The sequence below is a fragment of the Aedes albopictus genome, chromosome 3 (genome assembly GCF_035046485.1).
Source record: "Aedes albopictus strain Foshan chromosome 3, AalbF5, whole genome shotgun sequence".
NCBI lineage: Eukaryota > Metazoa > Arthropoda > Insecta > Diptera > Culicidae > Aedes > Aedes albopictus.
The window spans coordinates 279326575-279349023 of NC_085138.1; the positions used below are offsets into that span (position 1 = coordinate 279326575).

Sequence of the window (22449 nt, forward strand, 5' to 3'; positions counted from 1 at the left end):
TTCATCAGATTCTTTTAAATGTATGATAGGAAGAAGAATTGCCCACTTGTTGGTAGGATGGCTTCATGAGAACCAATCCAATATTTAACCTACGGATGACCCTAAACAAATTTAGCTAGTATAATTTGCAGACTTATCATCTGTTCAATGATTTTAAAGCAGCGCACGATTCAGTCAAAAAGGGCCAAATCCACAAAATTTGCAAGTGCTGGGCTGCCGTGAATCGCAAGTCAGTCCCATCTGTAAAAAGTAGGCATTGAGAAAATGGACTCTGGAGTTTTCAAATTCAATTTCTATGTGAAACTTTAAAAGATCGCCATGAATTGAAAACTTCAGAAAAATCATCATGAAACTTTCACAAACTGTTTCTAACGTGAAAACGTGAAAACTGAGAAAAATATAAAACTGGCCAATACAATGTTGAGTTTCGTACTGCAGAGTACACAAGTTCAAAATGGGACTGACTTGCAATTGCTTTTCATTATGGAACAATCTGATTTGGTGTTGTTTTTCGATTTTACTGAACAAACTATATATTTGTATCCACATAACTGAAAGATCATCCTAAAAAAGATCGACTTCCATGAACTCAACTTTGCCCAAAATGTAAATGGGACGGACTTGCGGTTCACGGCAGTGGGGCTGAGATCGAACCCATGACCATCCACTTATGAAGTGAACATGTGACCACTACGCCACGGGTCCGCGTTTTTTTGCCTTTCTCGTACACCAAGGTGTACCGAAAGGCTATATGTTCACTCAAAAAACGAAAATTTGATAGAGTCCCCGGAGGGGTCAAGTGTTATATACCAATCGACTCAGCTCGACGAGTTGAGATGATGTCTGTGTGTATGTATGTGTGTGTGTGTGTGTGTGTGTATGTATGTGTGTGTGTGTGTATGTGTACAAAAAGGTCACCTCATTTTTAGATAGTAAATATGAACCGATTTCAACGACCGATGGTTCATTCGACGCGGTATATTGCCCCATTGTTTCCTATTGAAAATGGTTCAGATCGGTCCAGCCGTTCCGGAGTTATGGCCATTTAGGTGTTCCGGACCGGTACCCCAGGAAGGGGCCAGATATGAAAATGCAACAAACCTATGCATGCGACCCATCAAACCACCGCATTTTCGATTATCTGATGAACGGGAAGTAGGAAAATGGTCTCAGACTATATCTGAACCGGTAGTGTTTCGGAACCGGTTCCGGGTGTCCCGCCGGAAGTGGCCAAATATAAAAGTGAACATAACCCATGCATGCGACACGGCAAATAGCGGCATTTTCGATAACCAATTGAATAGTGAGCAGGAAAGTAGTTTCAGACTATATTTGAACCGATAGTGTTCCAGAACCGGTTCCAGGTGTCCCACCGGAAGTGGCCAACTAAAGAAGTGAACCAAACCCATGCATGCGACACATCAAACAGCGGCTTTTCTATAACCTGATGAACGGTAAGCAGGAGAATGGTTTCAGACCATATCTGAACCGGTTGTGTTCCAGAACCGGTTCCAGGTGTCCCGCCGGAAGTGGCCAATTAAAAAAGTGAACCAAACCCATGCATGCGACACATCAAACAGCGGCTGTATCGATAACCAGATGAACGGTAAGCAGTAAGATATCGGTTGAAGATAATCACCGTGGACCTTTACTATTATTTGGTTTGATTGGCTTTTATCGGTGAATTGAAATGAAACTCGCATGTATTTCTTGTGCGTAACGCGTTTCGGCTTACTACGCTTCAGCCATCATCAGACGCCTAAAACAAACATTTATTGAACATTTTCACAATTTTCGTACAAAAAAGACAATTACAATTTACACTTACAACATGCTGATCCAGACCGAACAGCTTGGCTGGTCAAAATTAAACTAAATTAACTCCCCTTTTTTCCCGTATCCTTATCAACGTCCAACATCGCCCGTTTCGTCATTAGCTTCGTCATCGTTTGTGTTCGGTCGTCTTCCCATTCGTGTATTGGATCGTGTAGGTAGTCGGGCCAATAGTCCATTGTATGTGGAATTAAAGTTGCCACACTCACGTTGTAGATTGACCGTTTGTTTTTCTCCCATCTTTTTAATGTGGAATACCTCTGCGATAATCCTGGTCTCCGGGTCCTCAATGCGTTCTATCACTGCTGTTTTCTCGAAGTTAAACGAATGCCCTTCTTCCATATTGTGCACAGCTAAGCCAGATTTCGGATTCCGTTTTTTGCAATCGTTTTTGTGCTCGGCCATCCTCACCTCCAGCATTCGTTTCGTCTGGCCTACGTATACCTTCCCGTCGTTCGCGCCGCATGGTATGGAATACACCACATTTCTCTGCTTCCCTGGTGGTATTGGGTCCTTCATCTTGCTAAAGATTTTGTGTTTTATTTTATTTTGGGGTCTGGACGCTAATACCACGTCATTGCGCCGCAGTATTTTCCTCAATTTTTCACTCAAGCATGGTACATAGGGAGCAGACACATACTTTGCGTGTTGATCTGGTCCGGTTTCCGTGTCAAGTGAGTTGTAATGCTTGTGGACGCGTTGTTTTCTCACCCTGTGCACGAACCACGTTGGGTAGTTGTTCTTCACCAGGATCCGCGTGGCTTGGTTCAGAGCTTCTTCTCGTTTCTCGCCGCACGACAATTTTATTGCGCGATCTATTAGCGCGATCGCGGTGTTTTGTTTGTGCTGGAACGGACTTTTGGATGTGAAATCCAAATATCTTCCGTTGGCTTGTTTGGGAAGCCAGGATGTTGTTATTTTATTATTTTCTCGTTCCAACATCATGTCGAGAAATTTGATTTTCGCATCAACTTCTTCTTGCACCGTGAATTGCAAACGTTCGTGAAACTCGTTGAATACTTCCACGATCGTTTGAATTTGGTCTTTTCTGGCTACGCACAAGCAGTCGTCCACATAACGCTTGTATACTCTCATGCGTATTTGCTTCTCCTCCAGTTTCACCATGCACTCCTGTTCCAACTTTTCCATGACGATATTTGCAATCACCGGGGATAGTGGTGATCCCATTGGAACGCCAAACGTTTGCGCGTAAACGTTGGCTTGGTAGACGAAAAAAGTTGATTCTAGGACCACCTTTACTGCATCGACGAAGCTATCTTTATCGATGTTCGTGTGCTGTTCTATTTCGGGCCACCTTTCCTCCAGACACCTCAGCGCGTAGTCCACTGGTACGTTCGTGTAGAGCGAGACCACATCCAGCGAAAACAATACCTCTTCTTCACTTGTCTGGACTCCTGTGATTTCTTCCGCAAAATCGAAGCTGTTGCGTACGTGGAAAACTGTTTTTCCAACCACTTTTCCGATTACGTCCGCCAGGAATCGAGCCATGTTGTATGTTGCCGATCCTATAGTTGACACCACCGGCCGGAGCGGACGGTTCTCTTTGTGAATCTTTGGTAATCCGTAGATTCTTGGTGGATTGCAGCTCGAATCTTTTAATCTCCGTTGTGTGCGGAAATCAATGTAGCCCTTTCTGTGCCATTCATCGATAAAACTGTTCATTTTCTTGAGAACTCTGTTCGTCGGATTCGTAGTCATCCTTTTGTACGTGGTTCCGTCGTTGAGAAGATCCTGCATCTTGGTTTGGTACTCGTTTAGATCCATGATGACCGTTTTGCTCCCCTTATCCGCTTTTGTTACCACCAGGTTTGGGTTTTCTTTCAAAAACTTCCTACTTTTGGAAACTTCCTTCTGGATCCACTCCTCTGGTGGGTGGCGAGGTTGCCGATGATAGTGGATATGGTTTATCATCGCGTTGGACACTTCCGACCTGATTTCATCCGCATTTTCTTTTCTCTGAATGCTTTTCTCGATGCTCGCAACCAACTCCACGTATGGAACATCCCCTTTGTCTTCTATGTTGAAATTTGGGCCCAGCATGAGTGTTCGTTCCACATAGTCCGGGATTTCCACAGTCGTAGTGTTCACTATCCATTCAGCTTCGTTGTTCATTTGCATTACCTGCCTTGTTTTCATACTGGATACTTTCCGTCTCTCTCTCGCTCTAACCTTCTCGAAGATCGTAGCAGTTTTCTCTTTCACCATCTTGCGTATCCTTTCTGCGTCGGGTTGATCGAAGTCTTCGTCTATCTTACGGTTCATGTTCTGCTTCGTTTGTCTCAAGCTAGCCATTGTACGTTTCGTATCGGAGATCAATAGGCTCAGAAGACGGATACGGTGCTTGAACATGATCTTCTCAAGTTCTCGCTTCGACGCTTCGTTGTCTATTTTTATGTCGTTTCTGATCTTGAGACAAGGTGGAACCATTTTACACCTTCTGCAGTTCAGGAGAAACTTGATTCGGTTGTTCGACTTCGCTAGGCGGCTCGACACTTTCAGAAAGCGCCAGACTACGCGCTGAGGTGTCTGGAGGAAAGGTGGCCCGAAATAGAACAGCACACGAACATCGATAAAGATAGCTTCGTCGATGCAGTAAAGGTGGTCCTAGAATCAACTTTTTTCGTCTACCAAGCCAACGTTTACGCGCAAACGTTTGGCGTTCCAATGGGATCACCACTATCCCCGGTGATTGCAAATATCGTCATGGAAAAGTTGGAACAGGAGTGCATGGTGAAACTGGAGGAGAAGCAAATACGCATGAGAGTATACAAGCGTTATGTGGACGACTGCTTGTGCGTAGCCAGAAAAGACCAAATTCAAACGATCGTGGAAGTATTCAACGAGTTTCACGAACGTTTGCAATTCACGGTGGAAGAAGAAGTTGATGCGAAAATCAAATTTCTCGACATGATGTTGGAACGAGAAAATAATAAAATAACAACATCCTGGCTTCCCAAACAAGCCAACGGAAGATATTTGGATTTCACATCCAAAAGTCCGTTCCAGCACAAACAAAACACCGCGATCGCGCTAATAGATCGCGCAATAAAATTGTCGTGCGGCGAGAAACGAGAAGAAGCTCTGAACCAAGCCACGCGGATCCTGGTGAAGAACAACTACCCAACGTGGTTCGTGCACAGGGTGAGAAAACAACGCGTCCACAAGCATTACAACTCACTTGACACGGAAACCGGACCAGATCAACACGCAAAGTATGTGTCTGCTCCCTATGTACCATGCTTGAGTGAAAAATTGAGGAAAATACTGCGGCGCAATGACGTGGTATTAGCGTCCAGACCCCAAAATAAAATAAAACACAAAATCTTTAGCAAGATGAAGGACCCAATACCACCAGGGAAGCAGAGAAATGTGGTGTATTCCATACCATGCGGCGCGAACGACGGGAAGGTATACGTAGGCCAGACGAAACGAATGCTGGAGGTGAGGATGGCCGAGCACAAAAACGATTGCAAAAAACGGAATCCGAAATCTGGCTTAGCTGTGCACAATATGGAAGAAGGGCATTCGTTTAACTTCGAGAAAACAGCAGTGATAGAACGCATTGAGGACCCGGAGACCAGGATTATCGCAGAGGTATTCCACATTAAAAAAAAGATGGGAGAAAAACAAACGGTCAATCTACAACGTGAGTGTGGCAACTTTAATTCCACATACAATGGACTATTGGCCCGACTACCTACACGATCCAATACACGAATGGGAAGACGACCGAACACAAACGATGACGAAGCTAATGACGAAACGGGCGATGTTGGACGTTGATAAGGATACGGGAAAAAAGGGGAGTTAATTTAGTTTAATTTTGACCAGCCAAGCTGTTCGGTCTGGATCAGCATGTTGTAAGTGTAAATTGTAATTGTCTTTTTTGTACGAAAATTGTGAAAATGTTCAATAAATGTTTGTTTTAGGCGTCTGATGATGGCTGAAGCGTAGTAAGCCGAAACGCGTTACGCACAAGAAATACATGCGAGTTTCATTTCAATTCACCGATAAAAGCCAATCAAACCAAATAATAGTAAGCAGTAAGATAGTTTCGGTCCATATCTGAAGTGGCTGTGTTCCGGAACCGGTACCAGGTGTCCCGCCGGAAGTGGCCAACTATAAAAGTGTACCAAACCCATGCATGCGACGCATCAAAGTGCGACTTTTTTGATAACCAGATGAACGGTAAGCAGGAAAAAAGTTTCAGACTATATCTGAACCGGTTGTGTGCGGGAACCGGTTTCAGGTGTCCCGCTGGAAGTGGCCAATTAAAAAAGTGAACCAAACCCAGACATGCGACACACCAAAAGCGGCTTTATCGATAATCAGATTAACGGTAAGCAGGAAAATAGTTTCAGACCATATCTGAATCGCTAATATAGTAAACTAACGAAGTTGAAGGGGTGAATCCTGCTGAATGCGTCTGATGATGATCGAGGAATAGTAGGTCGAAACGCTTAACGCTAAACAAGCAGTTTATCACCAATAATTACCAATCAATCCTCTAAATAACATATCTGAACCGGTTGTGTTCCGGAACCGTTTCCAGATGTCTTGCCGGAAATGGCCAGTTAAAAAAAGTGAACCAAACCCATGCATGCAAAATATCAAATCACCAAAAATGTTCGATAACCAGATAAACGGGTAGCAGGAAAACAGTCTTTGACCCAAGCTCTGACCACACCTAAGATTACCGGCAGTGTTGCAGAATCAGGATTAGATGCATCGCTGAAATTACAACAAAACAAAATCGATGCAAGCGATACATATGCGTGAAAGAACAAAATCTTGATAAAAATTTAAGCGATCTTGTCAAATCCCACCATTTTCCTGAGGCGTATTTATACAGTAGCATGACTCAACGTTGTATGGGAAAATTTTAATTTTATAGCAGTAATTTAACTGCGCACAATTTTGATGCAACTGTTTGAGCCATCGCGCTCTGTAACACGGTTGAAATTTGAATGGGTTTTATTATGGGAAATTTTACTTGCTTGCACTTTTTTGTCAAATTTTACATGAATCTTATACTGCCGTTCCACGCCCAATTGTCCCATGTTATATGGGAATCCTGTCCCATGTTATATGGGAATCCCATATAACATGGGATAATCATGCGTAGAACGGCAGTATAACCAATGATAATAAAATAAAGGCTAAACTGTGCAGAAAAAAAACTTGCTGAAATGTCTTGATAATGCTTGGCATCCAGTGCTAGTGAAGGTGGTCAAGCAGTCAACTGAGAGGTTTAATATTTTTTGCAACTTCTCATCGTAATAGGCCATTTAACCTCACGCAAATCTGCCAGGAAAAGGCCTACTTCCCACACCAAATTAACAGTGCTGTAATGGTTCATTACAGCACTGATTTGCGTTGCGTAATGAACCATTACAGCACTATTTTCAGTTTTGATCAACTTATTGATGCTTTCTGGACGTAGCTTTGAAAAATTGTGACAACTGCACTGTATAACCTGCTATGATCAGTGTTGGCAACCCGGACGCGCGCGTTCATTATCATCGGTTCAGTACCACCCGTACCAACACAGTTAAGCGAAGATCTGTTGCGAGTTGAGGTGAGATCTGTCATCGCCAATTATGTCAGTTCATTAAAAATTTGCATAGTCACGATTGGCAGAAGAGTTGTTATTGATCTCGGTCTAAAAATTATTATAATTCCATTTATTTTCTAATTAGACTAAATTATTGGATTGTAAGTATCTAAACGAATTAAAATTATGTAAATGAACTTAATAATAACTGACAAACATGAAATTATAGCACACAATTTGGAATTACGAAACTACTGTTACAACACGACGGACAAATTAAAGTTAAGGACAAATCAATGTAAGTTAAAAATTGCTAAACCTATGAACACAAATGAAACAGTTATTAAAATTTCAGCTTAAAGCTTACTCCCTAACGAACCAAACGAGTTTGCTCTATAGAGGTCCGAAACTGGTCCGCTCCTGTGACAACAATCTTTAAGATTGATTTATTACTTGCAAGCTCGGGAAGATGACGGGAGTTCAACCGAGCTCGATTGAAATATCTACCGATGCGCAATGCATTTTATGCAAGCAACCGAATAGTGCAGAGGCCAAAATGGTCCAGTGCGATGGGTGTAGCCGGTGGTATCACTTTTCGTGTGCTGGTGTCGGCGATAGTATCGAAGCAGATGATCGAAGCTATCGATGCGCTTTATGCCGACCACGGGGTTCCCGTACGTCGTCGTCGATACGGTCAACACCGTCGACTAGTGCAAGTGCGAGAGAAGCCAAGTTGCAATTGGAGATGCAGCAGTTAGCAGAGGAGAAGGAACTTCAGGCGAAGTTAATGGCAGAGAAGGCCAAGTTGGAGAAGGAGTTCTTGGAGCGGAAGTACAAGTTGCTCCATGCGCAGTTGGATGAGGATGCAAGGGCAAGTTCGAGAGCAAGTGTACAAAGCGGTGTCAGTTTACCCGGTAGCGACGACATTGTTCGAGACTGGATTCATAACCACCAAGCGATCCTGAGTGCCAAATCTGGGAAAGTTAATCCCACTGGACTCACATCGCAGGCGGGTGGCCACGTTGTAGCAACAGAATCCATACCGGTCTCAAGTACCGCGCAGGACAGCTTGAATTTAGCCTCAATCTCTGCGGCAGTTGACAACGAAGGGAGATCCAGGCAGGTCGTCATTCAACCTGTTATGAAAATTATCGACGACGTCATCTCTCCTATTTCGACCGTATGCCAAGGAGGGTTCACCAGCGTAGCCAATCCCGCTTTGCCACGAACACCCCTGCAGCAATCAACACCCAGGACATGCTCCGTTTCGCAGACGCACATTCCAGCAACACAGCCGACAGTATTGCGGCAAACTGATATCAACCCGAGTCAGCGTGTGGGGCCTGCAGCAACAACATCAGGAGGATACCAACAACCTGTCGACAGACCGGCAGCGATGCACCCTCCAGCAGGTCAGTACGTTCCGTATGCACCCCCAATTTCGACTATGGTGAGTACTATCAGTTCAGAAGTCTTCGCCAGAGGAAGCGCAGAACCTAACGCGCAATACTATACCCGACCACCAAACACATTACCGTCAATGCTAGGGCAGTTAGGGCAATCTCAAACACGTAGGAACGAGCCAGTGGTGTACTCTGGTTTCGACAGTAATTTCTTAAGCAGAAATCAGCCTCCGTGTCTTTCGAACCCCCTAGTGTCACAAAACGTTCCCTACTCTGCTTCTCATTCACAATCTGTACCAATATCACAACCATGGGACAATCCTTATCCGCCACTTCGTCCTTCTGTAGTAAGTGTCTCCAGCTACCAAGGACCAATACCAGCTGTGCCGAATCCACAGTTGCAGTACGAGATGTCTCAACTATCGTTCGGCCCTAACCCGCAGCAATTGGCAGCACGTCATGTAGTTCCGAAAGACTTACCGTGTTTCACCGGTGACCCAATCGAGTGGCCGATATTCTGGAGTAGCTACAAAACGTCAACAGAGATGTGCGGATACAACGATTCTGAAAATCTGATGCGATTACAACGGAGCTTGAAGGGGGATGCGAGGAAAGCAGTGAGCAGTTTTCTCCTGCATCCGTCGAACGTTCCTGAGATAATCAACTCGCTGCAAGTGCTGTATGGGCGTCCTGAGGCCATCGTCAATTCCCTGTTGGCTGAGGTGCGGGCAACGCCAGCTCCGCGGCCGGAGAAACTTGAAACGATCATCAACTTCGGTTTGGCGGTCCGCAATTTTTGTACACATCTAGTGTCTACCGGACAGCATATGCATTTGACAAACCCGATATTGATTGAGGAGCTAGTGGAAAAACTTCCAGCCAACATCAAGCTGGATTGGGCAATGCATAAGCAACGGGTACCTTATGCAGATTTGAGAGCCTTCGCCGACTACATGAATGTCATCGTAACGGCAGCGAGTAGTGTCACGCCCGTTCTCACGAAATCCGAAAAACCGAAAGGAAAGGTCGAGATACATACGGTGAACACACGCAAGGACAAGGTAATCAACAAGAGCACAGTAGAGCCTTCCAACCAAGCCGGAACTGAGCGTCCTTGTGTGGTGTGTCAAAATACGGGACATAAACCGAAAGACTGCAGCACCTTCAAGTCGAAGACGTTGGAGGACAAGTGGAAAGCGGCACAAGAAGTAAATCTGTGTAGACGATGCTTGTATCCGCATGGTAAATGGCCGTGCAAGGCATCGAACTGCGGAGTAAATGGCTGTCAACAACGGCATCATCGGTTGCTCCACCCAGGCGATCCTAGAGAACCAAGAGCTGAGGCCTCAACTCAAAGTTCCAGCGTCATCTCTGTTCATCAGCAGCAACACACAGTTCTTTTTCGTATCATCCCAGTAATCCTCTACGCTAATGGTAGGTCAGTTTCAACCTTCGCTTTCTTGGACGGTGGGTCTGATTCAACCCTGGTGGAACGATCTTTGGCTGAAGCGTTAGGCGTAGAAGGTCCAATCTCTCCACTGTGTATGCAGTGGACCAACGGGGTGAAGCGTGTGGAGGACGAATCGCAGCAAATCCAACTAAATATCTCGGGACAGTCCGCGGACAAGCAGTTCACCCTACGAAGAGTGCAAACCGTCGACGGATTAGAACTTCCGAGGCAGTCCGTGAACTTCGCGGAGATGAGAAGTAAATTTCCGTACATGAGGGGCCTACCGGTCCAAAGCTACAACGATGCCGTTCCAGGCATACTCATCGGGTTGGACAACACTAGGTTGAAAACTACATTGAAGCTGCGGGAAGGACGTGAAGACGAACCAGTAGTTGCCAAAACAAGACTGGGCTGGGTAATATACGGTCGATCTGGGAAAGATGTCGAGATCCCATTGCAGCGTGTTCACCATATCTGTTCTAAATCACGCGACGAAGACCTTCACGAATTAGTAAAAAGCTTCTTTTCTATGGAAAGCGTCGGCATTGCGGTGAACGAGGTGAAGGAATCAGCAGAGGATAAGCGAGCTCAACAGATTCTTCAAGCAACCACGAAGCGGACGGAAACTGGTCGATTTGAAACGGGGCTTCTATGGAAATTCGACCACATTGAGTTTCCTAACAGCCGCCCCATGGCCGAACGGAGATTGCAATGTCTGGAACGTCGCCTTCTCAAATCTCCTTCATTGTACGCCAACGTAAGGCAGCAGATAGCGGAATACATTACCAAAGGCTACGCGCACAAAGCAGTTCAACGAGAGATGGATGAGATGGATCCGAAGCGAACGTGGTTTCTGCCATTGGGCGTTGTAGTGAATCCTAAAAAACCCGAAAAAGTCAGGGTTGTTTGGGACGCCGCTGCTTCGGTAGAAGGCGTATCATTGAACTCCGTTTTGCTTAAAGGCCCGGATCTGCTCACACCTTTGCAAGCAGTCTTGTGCAGATATCGACAAAGGGAAATTGCCATAAGTGGCGATATTATGGAAATGTTCCACCAAGTGCTTATCAGGCGAGAAGATCGTGCAGCTCAGTGGTTCATGTGGCGGGACAGCCCATCCGATCCAATTGAGGTCTACATTATGGACGTTGCTACGTTTGGATCAACGTGTTCCCCGAGCTCAACGCAGTATGTGAAGAACCAAAATGCGGAGGAATATGCGGCGGAGTTCCCGGAAGCTTCTGAGGCGATAAAGGAAAATCATTATGTGGACGACTTCCTCGACAGTGTCGACACGATTGCAGAAGCAGTGGAGCTAGCGCTTGGCGTCAAAAAAGTTCACGAAAAGGCTGGATTTCTTATTCGACATTGGATGTCGAATTCTACGGAAGTGCTGGAGCGGATTGGAGAGCAGAATACGCAGTTAATCAAAAGCTTCACAATGGATAAGGGCAGCAACCTGGAACGGGTGTTGGGAATGGTTTGGCGACCACAAGAGGATATGTTTGTTCTCTCCCTAACTTCTCGAGAAGACCTGCGACGTCTATTAGATGGATCTACTGTACCAACTAAACGCCAACTCCTCAGCTTGGTAATGAGCGTGTTCGACCCGTTGGGGATGGTGGCTCCGTTTGTGGTGCACGGCAAGTCAATAGTGCAAGACGTGTGGAGATCCGGAATCAACTGGGATGAGCGACTTCCTGCGGATATCGTACCTCGATGGGAGCAGTATGTCAAGTTACTTCGAAAACTGGACACGGTGAGGATACCCAGGTGCTACTTTCCAGGCTATCACCCAGAAGCATATAACTCAAATGAGTTGCATATATTTGTGGATGCCAGTAGCGCCGCATATGCCGCCGCAGCCTACTTCAGGATTGTGGACAAAGGAGAAATACGCTGCTGTCTGGTGTCTGCAAGAACCAAGGTAGCGCCGATCAAACTGCTGTCGGTGCCCCGGTTGGAGCTACAAGCTGCTGTTATCGGCACGCGGCTCATGAAGTCGGTTCTCTCCAATCATACAGTTCCAGTCAATCGAACCGTATTATGGAGTGATTCTTCAACAGTCCTAAACTGGTTACGGTCGGACCCCCGAAACTACAAACAGTTTGTGGCGTTCCGGGTAACAGAAATCCTGGACGAAACGGAAATAAGCAATTGGAGGAAGGTGCCTACCAGGCTGAATGTTGCCGATGAAGCCACCAAGTGGGGACACGGCCCATGTTTCGACGAACATAGCAGGTGGTTCAAAGGTCCTGAGTTTTTGTATAAACCAGAATGTGATTGGCCAGCTGACGCAATAGAACCAACAACAACGGAAGAATTAAGAGCAGTTCATGTACTTCAGCAGATACCAGCACTTCCAGTGATCGAATTTGAACGTTTTTCGAAGTGGGAAAGATTAATCCGCACAGTGGCGTTTGTATTGCGGTTTGGTGACAAGCAGATGTATCGGGACAAATCAGGACCTCTCAGCAGTGAGGAGTTAAAGCGGGCGGAGACAGTCATATTCAGACTCATCCAAGGAACTGAGTATCTGGAGGAATTGAACATACTTCGCAAAAATGATGCCGCACAACCAGAACAGCATAAGCAAGTCCAGAAAAGCAGCCGTATCTTTAAGCTATCTCCATTCTTGGACCCCACCGGGGTAATTCGAATGCGTTCCCGCATTGCTGCAGCAGAATGCATTCCGAGTGAAGGTAAATTTCCCGTGATTCTGCCAAAGGATCATCATGCCACAAAGCTAATCATTAATTGGTATCATCGGAAGTACCGCCATGCCAACAACGAAACGGTGGTTAACGAGATTCGGCAGAGGTATCACGTTTCTGAATTGCGGACAACTGTCAAGAAGGTGGCCAGCAACTGCAACTGGTGCAAAGTATACAAATCCAAGCCCCAGATCCCACCAATGGGTCCTCTGCCCTCTGCACGACTAACACCGTATACGAGAGCTTTCACCTTTACAGGACTGGATTACTTCGGGCCAATATCTGTTCGCCGCGGTCGTGGATGCGTCAAAAGATGGGTTGCGCTTTTTACCTGTCTAGGAACCCGAGCAGTCCACTTAGAAATAGTCCACAGCCTGTCTGCAGAATCCTGCAAGATGGCAATTCGCAGGTTCATCGCCCGTAGAGGTTCGCCTCAGGAAATATATTCAGACCAAGGGACCAACTTTCAGGGTGCCAGCGCGGAGTTAAAACAACAGATGGAGATTACAAACCGAGATTTATCGGAAACCTTCACGAACGCAGAGACGCAATGGAAGATGAATCCTCCGTATGCTCCGCATATGGGAGGCATATGGGAAAGGCTCGTCCGCTCAGTCAAGACTGGCTTGGCGCACATGGAGTTGCCGAGAAATCCGGAAGAGGAAACGTTGGTTACAGCCCTTGCAGAGGTGGAGTCCATGGTAAATTCCCGCCCTCTGACATATCTACCGATCGACAGTGAGGAGAGCGCCGCCTTAACGCCAAACCACTTTTTACTGTTGAACTCTAGCGGAGTCGTTCAGCCATCGGTACGACCAACGGAGGAAAGTGAAGTTCTGCGGTCCAACTGGAAGCATGTTCAGATTATGCTGGACCGTTTTTGGGTGCGGTGGATTCGAGAATATCTACCTGTTATCGCTCGGCAGCCTAAATGGTTTGGAGAAGCCAAATCAATCAAAGTCGGAGATCTAGTCATCGTGGTAAATGAAGGCGTCAGAAACAGCTGGATCAGAGGAAGGATCACCCGAGTATTTCCTGGCCGCGACGGAAGAGTACGAAGTGCGGATGTACAAACAACTGCCGGTATCCTGCGACGACCGGCTACTAAGCTCGCCATCCTGGAAGTTGCCACGGAAGAAAGTACCGCTTAGGGAACCTGATGCAGTACGGCCGGGGGCTTGTTGGCAACCCGGACGCGCGCGTTCATTATCATCGGTTCAGTACCACCCGTACCAACACAGTTAAGCGAAGATCTGTTGCGAGTTGAGGTGAGATCTGTCATCGCCAATTATGTCAGTTCATTAAAAATTTGCATAGTCACGATTGGCAGAAGAGTTGTTATTGATCTCGGTCTAAAAATTATTATAATTCCATTTATTTTCTAATTAGACTAAATTATTGGATTGTAAGTATCTAAACGAATTAAAATTATGTAAATGAACTTAATAATAACTGACAAACATGAAATTATAGCACACAATTTGGAATTACGAAACTACTGTTACAACACGACGGACAAATTAAAGTTAAGGACAAATCAATGTAAGTTAAAAATTGCTAAACCTATGAACACAAATGAAACAGTTATTAAAATTTCAGCTTAAAGCTTACTCCCTAACGAACCAAACGAGTTTGCTCTATAGAGGTCCGAAACTGGTCCGCTCCTGTGACAACAATCAGACTTCCTTTATCATGGCTATGAACATCAGTGTGCAGTCTGATGAAACTGTTTTATTAAAAACTATCCACCAGTGCACGGAGAAAAATCAATCCAGTTTGAAACAACTAACACGTTGGTTGAATTCCAAACCAATGAAATAGTAGTTTTAACATGCATTTTGTTTGTTCCAAATCATTGGTTTCGGTTTGAAACAACCACACTAATTAGTTGTTTCTACCACCCGAAGTTATGAACAGTATTTGTAGTTTCAAACCAACGATTTGTTGTTTTCAACTATAGCAAGGCGTTTGTATTTACTAAAATGTAGGTTGTTCTGCTTCACGTAAACAAACTGAAATTTTGGTTAGATGCAACCGGCTTGGCGGTTGAGTCAAACTAATATTTTAGTTGGCGAAAAATCTACTGCCATTTTAGTTCGAAACAAACCAATTTGTTGGGTTGTTTTATTATCCGTTTTCCCGCCTCACCGTCAGCAGCAACCAAGCTCTTGTCGTCCCAAAGTTGGTATTGTGTATACAAAGGCTGACGTAATTTCGTTGCATAGAAGCAAAAGCGAGGCAAAAGTAACCGAAAAAGTTATTATAATTCGTTTCAACTTCGTTTTCAGAAGGTAAGATTTCTATATTTTTCTTTGATTTAGTAAATAATTGTTGAATTGGGTATGTTGTTTCTTTGAATTTTAGATAGTAGCCAAGAAATCATTGAAGACACCTCACATATTCCACACAGATGATGCAGAAAAACCCATCTTGCGACTCGACAGTAACCTCATCAGAGAAGCTGTAGGAGGGAGTCGCAACCGCAGCTGAAGAAGCGATGGAAATTCACAGTGGAAAAACCAAGCTGGGCACATCATATCCCACTAGGCGTCACTAGAGCTTCGACCAGGACAGCCACCCAACATGGATTTCCCGAAAAATATTCCCAAGCGCATAAATTCGCAATAAGGAGCATTATCGATCGTGTCTACCTCTCACTCCAGTATGTACATTGTACATCGGTAACCCGATTCTGTTTTGGCTAATAAATGGCTAATAAATATTTAACGAAAAATGAATAAAATAAAAATAAAAAATGTCTTTCAATATAACTCAAAAAGAAAAAAAAAGATAAAATCGCGGTAATTTCAACTGATAGCGTTTGTTTTTTCAACCAACTTCATCGTTTATTTCAAACGGTAATTTGTTAGAATCAAACCATAAGCGTCGGTTAAAACAACTAATGAAAACCGTTGTTTTCGCAACTGTCAAAATGAAACAACCATCTTATCAATTATTTCAAACGGATGTTTGTAGAACTTAACCGTTAAATCAGGGGAACAAACAAACGGAAATTTCAGTAATTTCAACTAACACAGGCAGTTGAATCAAACTAATATGTCGTTTGTGCCAAATTCAAATCGAAAATCCGGTTAAAACAAACTGAAATTCGTTTGTGTTTACTAATGTTTTTCCTCCGTGTGGTAATTTATGAAGTTGCAAAAAACGTTGTACGCAACTCGGTGCAGAACTCGATTTTTACATGAATCTCGTCGTAATTATCCAACTCGGCTAGCCTCGTTGGATAAATGTACGACTCGTGCTGTAAAAATCTTCATTCTGCACCTTGTTGCGTAAACTACTATTTCAGCTCTGCTTATACGTTTAACATAATACATAACATAGGAATATGAGCCATCAATAAGTTTCCAAATTCGATTATGACTTTGATAAGGTTCTTGATTTTCTGAACAAGGCTGACACAAATTCCGATTTTCTCTTAAGTCAAGAGGGGTCCCCCTTGGAAATTTTGGATCGGAATTCAACATTTTGAGGAAGGGCACAAATGAATAAACCAATAAATTTTTAAATTTTAAGGTGAAGAGTCCTCCAGAAAATTTCTTACCAAACCCGATGAGTTAAGCGGGTTTGCCTCATTGTTTGAATATTTTTTTTTCATTAAATACATTTATTATTTGTCAACTCCATCCCCTCATTGACGAACGAGCACTGTGACAAAAGAAGAAAATGATATTTGTTCCGTTCTAGAGTATTTTCAGGCTTCAGGAACACTTCGGCTTTTGGTGACGGAAATATCTTAAAGTACATATTTGACGAGAAAGGCGCTATCACCACTAGGTGGATTAATCTGGGTTTTTCATGTTATCTTCCATTATTGTTCACCACATTCGATAGCACAAATGTTCCAATTAAATCTAATATCGTCTTTAAAGTTAATTTTCACTATTAACCTACTTCTACTAACTCAACTACAAAATCGTCCTTGCCTCTTTAAGTAAGAACAAAAGTCATCTCCGCTTGAGAACATCCTTCCTTCCGGGGCCGGCGCGAGCAGTATCGCTTGATAAATGTGCTACAAACAATTAATCATTAGAAGCCCTTTCCGCAGCCAGGCCGAGGTAGCGCTCAACAATGGCCTACCTCCCTTATCCGGTTTCCCATCAGGAAGGCACGCGAACACGACCGACACGACCCGGACGCGACGCGACGACGGCAGGCAAATTTTGCTGACCGACATCGCGTCCTCCTGTGATTCGACCATGACAAACTCAATTATCACAGTTGGCTTCATCGTTTCCTTATCCCGGGCTGGTCGCTATTGCACGTACCATCTCTTGGCGACAACCGCCACAAGGAGAACCTTGATGACGGCTGTTAGGGCCGTCGTCGTAACTCCAAAGGGAATTTTCCGGACTCCGTAGATGGAGATAGTACGATGATGTAAGAAAACCAACGCCTCGTTATTCGCGTTCCAGTCAAGTACCGTTCCGCCTCCCTATCACTGCTTCCGTTTCCTTCCTGGTTGGTTCCTTTCCCGACAGACTGACTGCAGCAGCTTTAACCCGACGAGGATGAGCCAAGTTCACGAGTTCAGCAGATGGATAATAAATTCTCTTGACACACCATTGAAAAGACGATAAATTTAATTAGAGAAATAATTAAAACGTCTCGCATCAACACAGAATGACGAACGTTCTTGCCCGGTGCACCGTACCGGGGTCTGCTTCTGCCACCTTCTCCATTGATGACGGAAAGACCCGATGTTGGATAACGGTGAAGATGCTTGCGTAAATTCAGACCACGACCATGCTACCACTACTATTGCCAATGCTGCTGTTGAATTCGCCTCGTATCCTCTCTTGGTGGCAAAGATAATAATGAATCTGGGAATGATGGAAACGTACATTTTGCTACCGAGAAACTGATGAAAATCGCTCGGTTCGCAGTTCTGCGTAGGATGTATTGTGAAGAAAATTGACTGGGAGATGACGTTTATTATAGACCCGATATACCTATCTTCGGTTATTTTCTTGTCATTAAGATCTATTAAACGCAATGCAGGAGTTATCAAGATGTAACGAGATAGTTGTGCAATTTAAAAAAAAAATGTATCGAGAAGAGCTTTTATCTAAATCTCGTCCATCTAAGCGTCGACCAACAATGATCGAATTCATTCTTCCTCGTGATTAATCCCTCACTGCCACACATCGTTCTCCTGCACACCGCCGAAGATCTTCTTAACGCGCATCACTCGAAAACTTCGAATGCTTGCAAGGTCTCCTCAATCATGGCGCATGTCAGTAACACATCTGTCACTGGCGTCACTGTAGTATGTCGCCATGAAGTCGATGAACTGAGGGCCTGATAGTCACGGAATTTTCGGAGGATTTGCCGATTGCCGTACGGTGATGAACTGTTCCGTTGTCAACCAGCCGTCGATGAAGTCGGCTCGACAACTTCCCACGAACTCATTCATTTTAGGTGATGGACGACGGAAGATAATCTGGAATAGCACTTTGTGGGCGCCATTCAAAATGGTAATCGCCCTGAAATTCTCAAAAAAAAAAGGTCGCGTTTCTTGTGCATGGAGCAAATTTACCCTTTCTTCCAAGATCCTGACTTGTAAGGTTACGATTTCATGAAGTATACAGCTGTACATAATTTAAAGTTATATGTATAAATTTCATGCAAACAAAATTTTGCCTAGAAAGAAAAGTAAACTTCAATTCGTAATTTTTTTCATAGGTAGAGGAAGCCTCGGTATTCCTTCGGTATTCTTTCGTGCACTGAATTCCAAAGCTCACTAACTGTTCTGTCAGATTATGAATTCAGAGGTTACGGGCACTAGTAGACGATCCGCTCATTCATTTAACAGATTCTTGAACAGATTCCTTACGTACCACTGCAGATATAGATCTAGTTTTTGAAACATGAAGGAATTCCGTAGAATTTGATAGTTGATTATCGATTGTTCTCGTATGTTCAACATCACGGCTCCGGTCCGGAGTGGCCAACATTGTATGTTTGACAAACCTTTCCATCCATCTGAGAACGAAATTGACTTTCGTACCAATCAATTAACGACCCTGAGTTCGGAAAATTGTATGTGTCTCAAAATCTACCCGTGACATTTTCTTTCAGTGGTCTTTCCAGCAAGAATTTTTAGAAAAATCTTTGCAAGATTCGCAGTCTAGAAAAATCTCTGCAGAGATTCCGGAAGAAATCACAAAAGAAATTATTGAAGCAATACCAAGAGATATTCCTGCTATACCAAAGGGGAATCTTAAGTAAAATTCCAGAAAAATCCATATGAAACAAAAAAAAAATGAACAAATACTTCTCTCAGAGGATCTCCCAGACGAATTTCTGGAAGAACACCAGCAGAAATTCCTGGAGAAATTGCAGAAAAATTTACTGGAGGAATCCTACCACGGGTTTCTGATGTGTTTCCAATAGTGATTTGTGGAGTGTTCGTGAACGTCACATAAGTAGAAGTAGTGCGCCATCTGTATGCGAACAGCAACTGCGAGCTGATGCATCTCCCCTTGTTCATCGATGCGATAAACGCCCAAAAGGAGAACCTTCTGGAGACATCAATACTAACGTCGGCACCACCAACGCGGTTACATAGGTGTCGTACCTTCTTCCATCTAGACGTGTGCGCCGCCGCCGGCACTTTTTGTCCCGAGCCGACGCCGACCGAGGTATCGGCGGCGCGTCATACGCCGCTGTTTGTCACGCCGCCGATTTTCAGTTTTCGCGCCGGTGATCAGTGCTCGAACAAAATTAAGTTTATTTGGAGTTGAGATAAAAAATCTCACGATCACTATCATAAGAGCTTGATTACAATAATTGATTTCACAACTCTTAGAGCACACATTCACATCTCTCCAGAAGTTTCTTCAGAGAATCTTCCAGAAGGATTCAGTGATGCCTCCTGGAGATCCATCTGGGATTCCTCCAGAAAAATGTTCAGGTATGCCTCCCCAAAGATTTTTTTTTTTTCAGACGACCTCTTAGGAAGATGTAGACAGGAGTACCATCAAAAATTATTTCAGGAGAATTCAGGGATGCCTACTAGAGATACATAAGAGATTCATCCAGAAGATCCTTCAGGAATTCTCAAAGGAGAACCTCCGGAGATTAGTCTGAGATTCCCTCCATGAATTCCTTCAGAAGTTCCTTCAGGAATTCCTACAGGAGTTTCTCTTGGATCTAGTCCAGGAGTTTCCTCAGAGGAGATCCATAAGAAATTCCTGGAATTTGTTCAAGAATCCCTCCTGAAATTTCTTCGAGATTCCTCTTGGAATTACTTCGGGATACCTCAAGAAAAATTTGCAGAGATTCTTTCAGGAGTCTATAAAGGATTACTCCAGAAGTTCCTTCGGTGATCTCTCCAAGAGCTCCAGGGGTCTCCCAAATAGCTCCAGAAGGATTCAGGAATGCCTCCATGTGTTCATTAAGAATTCCTTCAGAAATTCCCTAAGCTATTTCAACGGGAGTTCGTTCAGGTCTCCTTCCAGAAGTCCCTTTAAATATTCTTTCAGGAGGATTCATAAATGCTTCCTAAAGATCCATCAAGAATCCCGTGAGAAGTTTCTTCAGGAATTCCTGCAGGAGGTCTTTAGAAATCAGTATAGGAGTTCCTGAAGGGATTCCTTCTGAAGTACCATTAGAAATTCCATCAGCAGTTCTTTCCAGGAGATCCATCAGAGGTTCCTCCAGGAGTTTCAGAGATTCTTGCAGATGTTTCTTCAGAGATTACTGCTGAATTTCTTCAGGGATTCCTACAGCAATCATTACAGAAGTTCAGTCAGAGAATCTTATACGAAGATCCAAGGAACTCAGGGATTACCCCTGAAGTTTATTCAGCGATTCCAATATAAGAGTTCCTTCCAAGATTTCTTCAGGGTATCCTTAGGGGATTTTTCGAGAAGTTCCTTTAGGAATTCTTCCAGAAGCCCTTCCAGGGATCGCTCCTGGGGTTCTTTCAGATTGTAAATTGAGATTGAGATTTTTTCAGGAAGACTCACGGATGCTTTCAGGAGTTACATCAGAGATTTCTCCAGAAGCTCATTCAGGAATTCCTACAGGAGTTCCTTCAGGGAATCTTGTGGCAGTTCCTTCAATAATTCCCTTAGGATTATAATCAGGCATATTTCCAGGATATTTTTGAGGGATGTTCTTGAGGGATCTTTCATGGAGTTTCTACAAGGGTTCCTCAAGGATTTCTTTCTGGAATTCTTTAAAGAATACCTCCTGCAAATCGTCCCCCTACCCGGCAAAATCCGCTGAAAATCCTTCGAGGATTCCGCCTGGAAACCCTGTGGATATTCCTACCGAAATTCCTTCGAGCATTTCCCTGGAATCCCTACAGTGATTTCTCCTGTAATTTATTCGTGGATTCCTCCTAGACTTCCTTCAGCGGTTCCCCTGGACTTTCTTCGAGGATTCCTCCTGGCTTTTTCCTGGAATTCTTTCGAGGAGGAATGGAAGAAGAATGGAATTCCTCCGGAGAATCTTCCCAGATTTTCTTTCGGGGTTTCCTCCTAGACTTCCTTCGAGGATTCATCCTGGAATTCTTTCGGAGATTCCTTCTAATATTCCGTCGAGTTTCTTTGGTGGTTCCTCTTAAAATTCTTTCGGAGATTTCACCTAGACTCTTCATGGAATTCCTCCAGGGATTTCTTCTGCACTTTTTTTAGGGATTCCTTATGTATTTCTTTCGGGGATTCCTTTTAGAATTCACTCTGGAATGTCTCTAGGAATTCCTTTTAGGATTCCTTTTGGAATTCCTTCGGGTTCTCCTTCTAGACATCCTTCGTGGATTTCTCCTGAAATTTCTTCGGGATTTCCTCCTGTAATTTCTTTGATGATTTCTTTTAGAATTTCTTCGGAGATTCTTCCTGGATTTGCTGCAGTGATTCCTCATGGAATTCCTTCAGGAGTCCTTCTGGAATTCCTTTGGGATTTTCTTTTGGAATTGCATCAGTGATTTCTCCTACAATTCCTTCAGGGATTCCTCCTGGAATTCTTTCGGAGATTTTTCCTGGACTTCCTATGGAAATTCCTCTTGAATATCCTTCCGCTGGGAAATCCTTCGGAGATTCCTCCCAGAATTCCTGCAGGAGTGCAGGGGTTCTCCCTGGGATTCCTGCAGGGATTTCTCCTTTCATTTATTCGGGGATTTCTACAGGAATTGCTTCAGGAATTCTTCCAGGAATCCCGTCGGATATTCCTGCTGGATCTCCTTCAGGGATTTCTCCTACACTTCCTTCAGGGATTTATCCTGGAATTTATTTTAGAGATTCCTTCTGGAATTTCTTTTGATTCCTCCTGGAATTAATTCGAAGATTCCTCCTTAAATTCCTTCGGGGATTCCTCTTGGAATTCCTGCGGGAACTTCTCCTGGAATTATTTCAGGGGTTTCTCTTGGAAGTCCTACTAGGATTCCTCCTGGATATTTTTCGAAATACTTTGAGGATTTCTTCTCCTACTTCTTCAAAAAAATCTGGG

The 22449-nt window shown here is 44.1% G+C and overlaps 4 protein-coding genes across 11 annotated transcripts in view; 2 read left to right on the forward strand and 2 right to left on the reverse strand.

The window, feature by feature from the left end:
• The window catches only part of LOC109420362 (protein Fe65 homolog), a 408519-nt gene that overhangs the window by 245636 nt on the left and 140434 nt on the right, over positions 1-22449 (reverse strand). The gene's annotated exons all lie outside the window — the stretch shown is intronic.
• On the reverse strand, positions 1906-4281 carry LOC134290751 (uncharacterized). Its single transcript, XM_062857945.1, has one exon. The coding sequence runs from the start codon at positions 4279-4281 to the stop codon at positions 1906-1908; it is 2376 nt and encodes a 791-aa protein (XP_062713929.1).
• LOC134290752 (uncharacterized) lies at positions 4519-7847 on the forward strand. The gene is made up of 2 exons (XM_062857946.1): positions 4519-4995; positions 7764-7847. Exons 1-2 carry the CDS (start codon positions 4519-4521, stop codon positions 7845-7847), a joined length of 561 nt encoding a protein of 186 aa, XP_062713930.1.
• LOC134290753 (uncharacterized) lies at positions 7965-14123 on the forward strand. Its single transcript, XM_062857947.1, has one exon. It carries the CDS (start codon positions 7965-7967, stop codon positions 14121-14123), a length of 6159 nt encoding a protein of 2052 aa, XP_062713931.1.

What these genes read in the sequence shown, in the direction of transcription:
- LOC134290753 (XM_062857947.1), top strand. Translation starts at nt 7,965, where the DNA reads ATGGTCCAGTGCGATGGGTGTAGCCGGTGGTATCACTTTTCGTGTGCT.
- LOC134290752 (XM_062857946.1), top strand. Translation starts at nt 4,519, where the DNA reads ATGGGATCACCACTATCCCCGGTGATTGCAAATATCGTCATGGAAAAG. An exon ending in CAACGTGGTTCGTGCACAGG is followed by an intron (nt 4,996 to 7,763) that starts GTGAGAAAACAA and finishes TTAAAATTTCAG; the next exon opens with CTTAAAGCTTACTCCCTAAC.
- LOC134290751 (XM_062857945.1), bottom strand. Translation starts at nt 4,281, where the DNA reads ATGGTTCCACCTTGTCTCAAGATCAGAAACGACATAAAAATAGACAAC.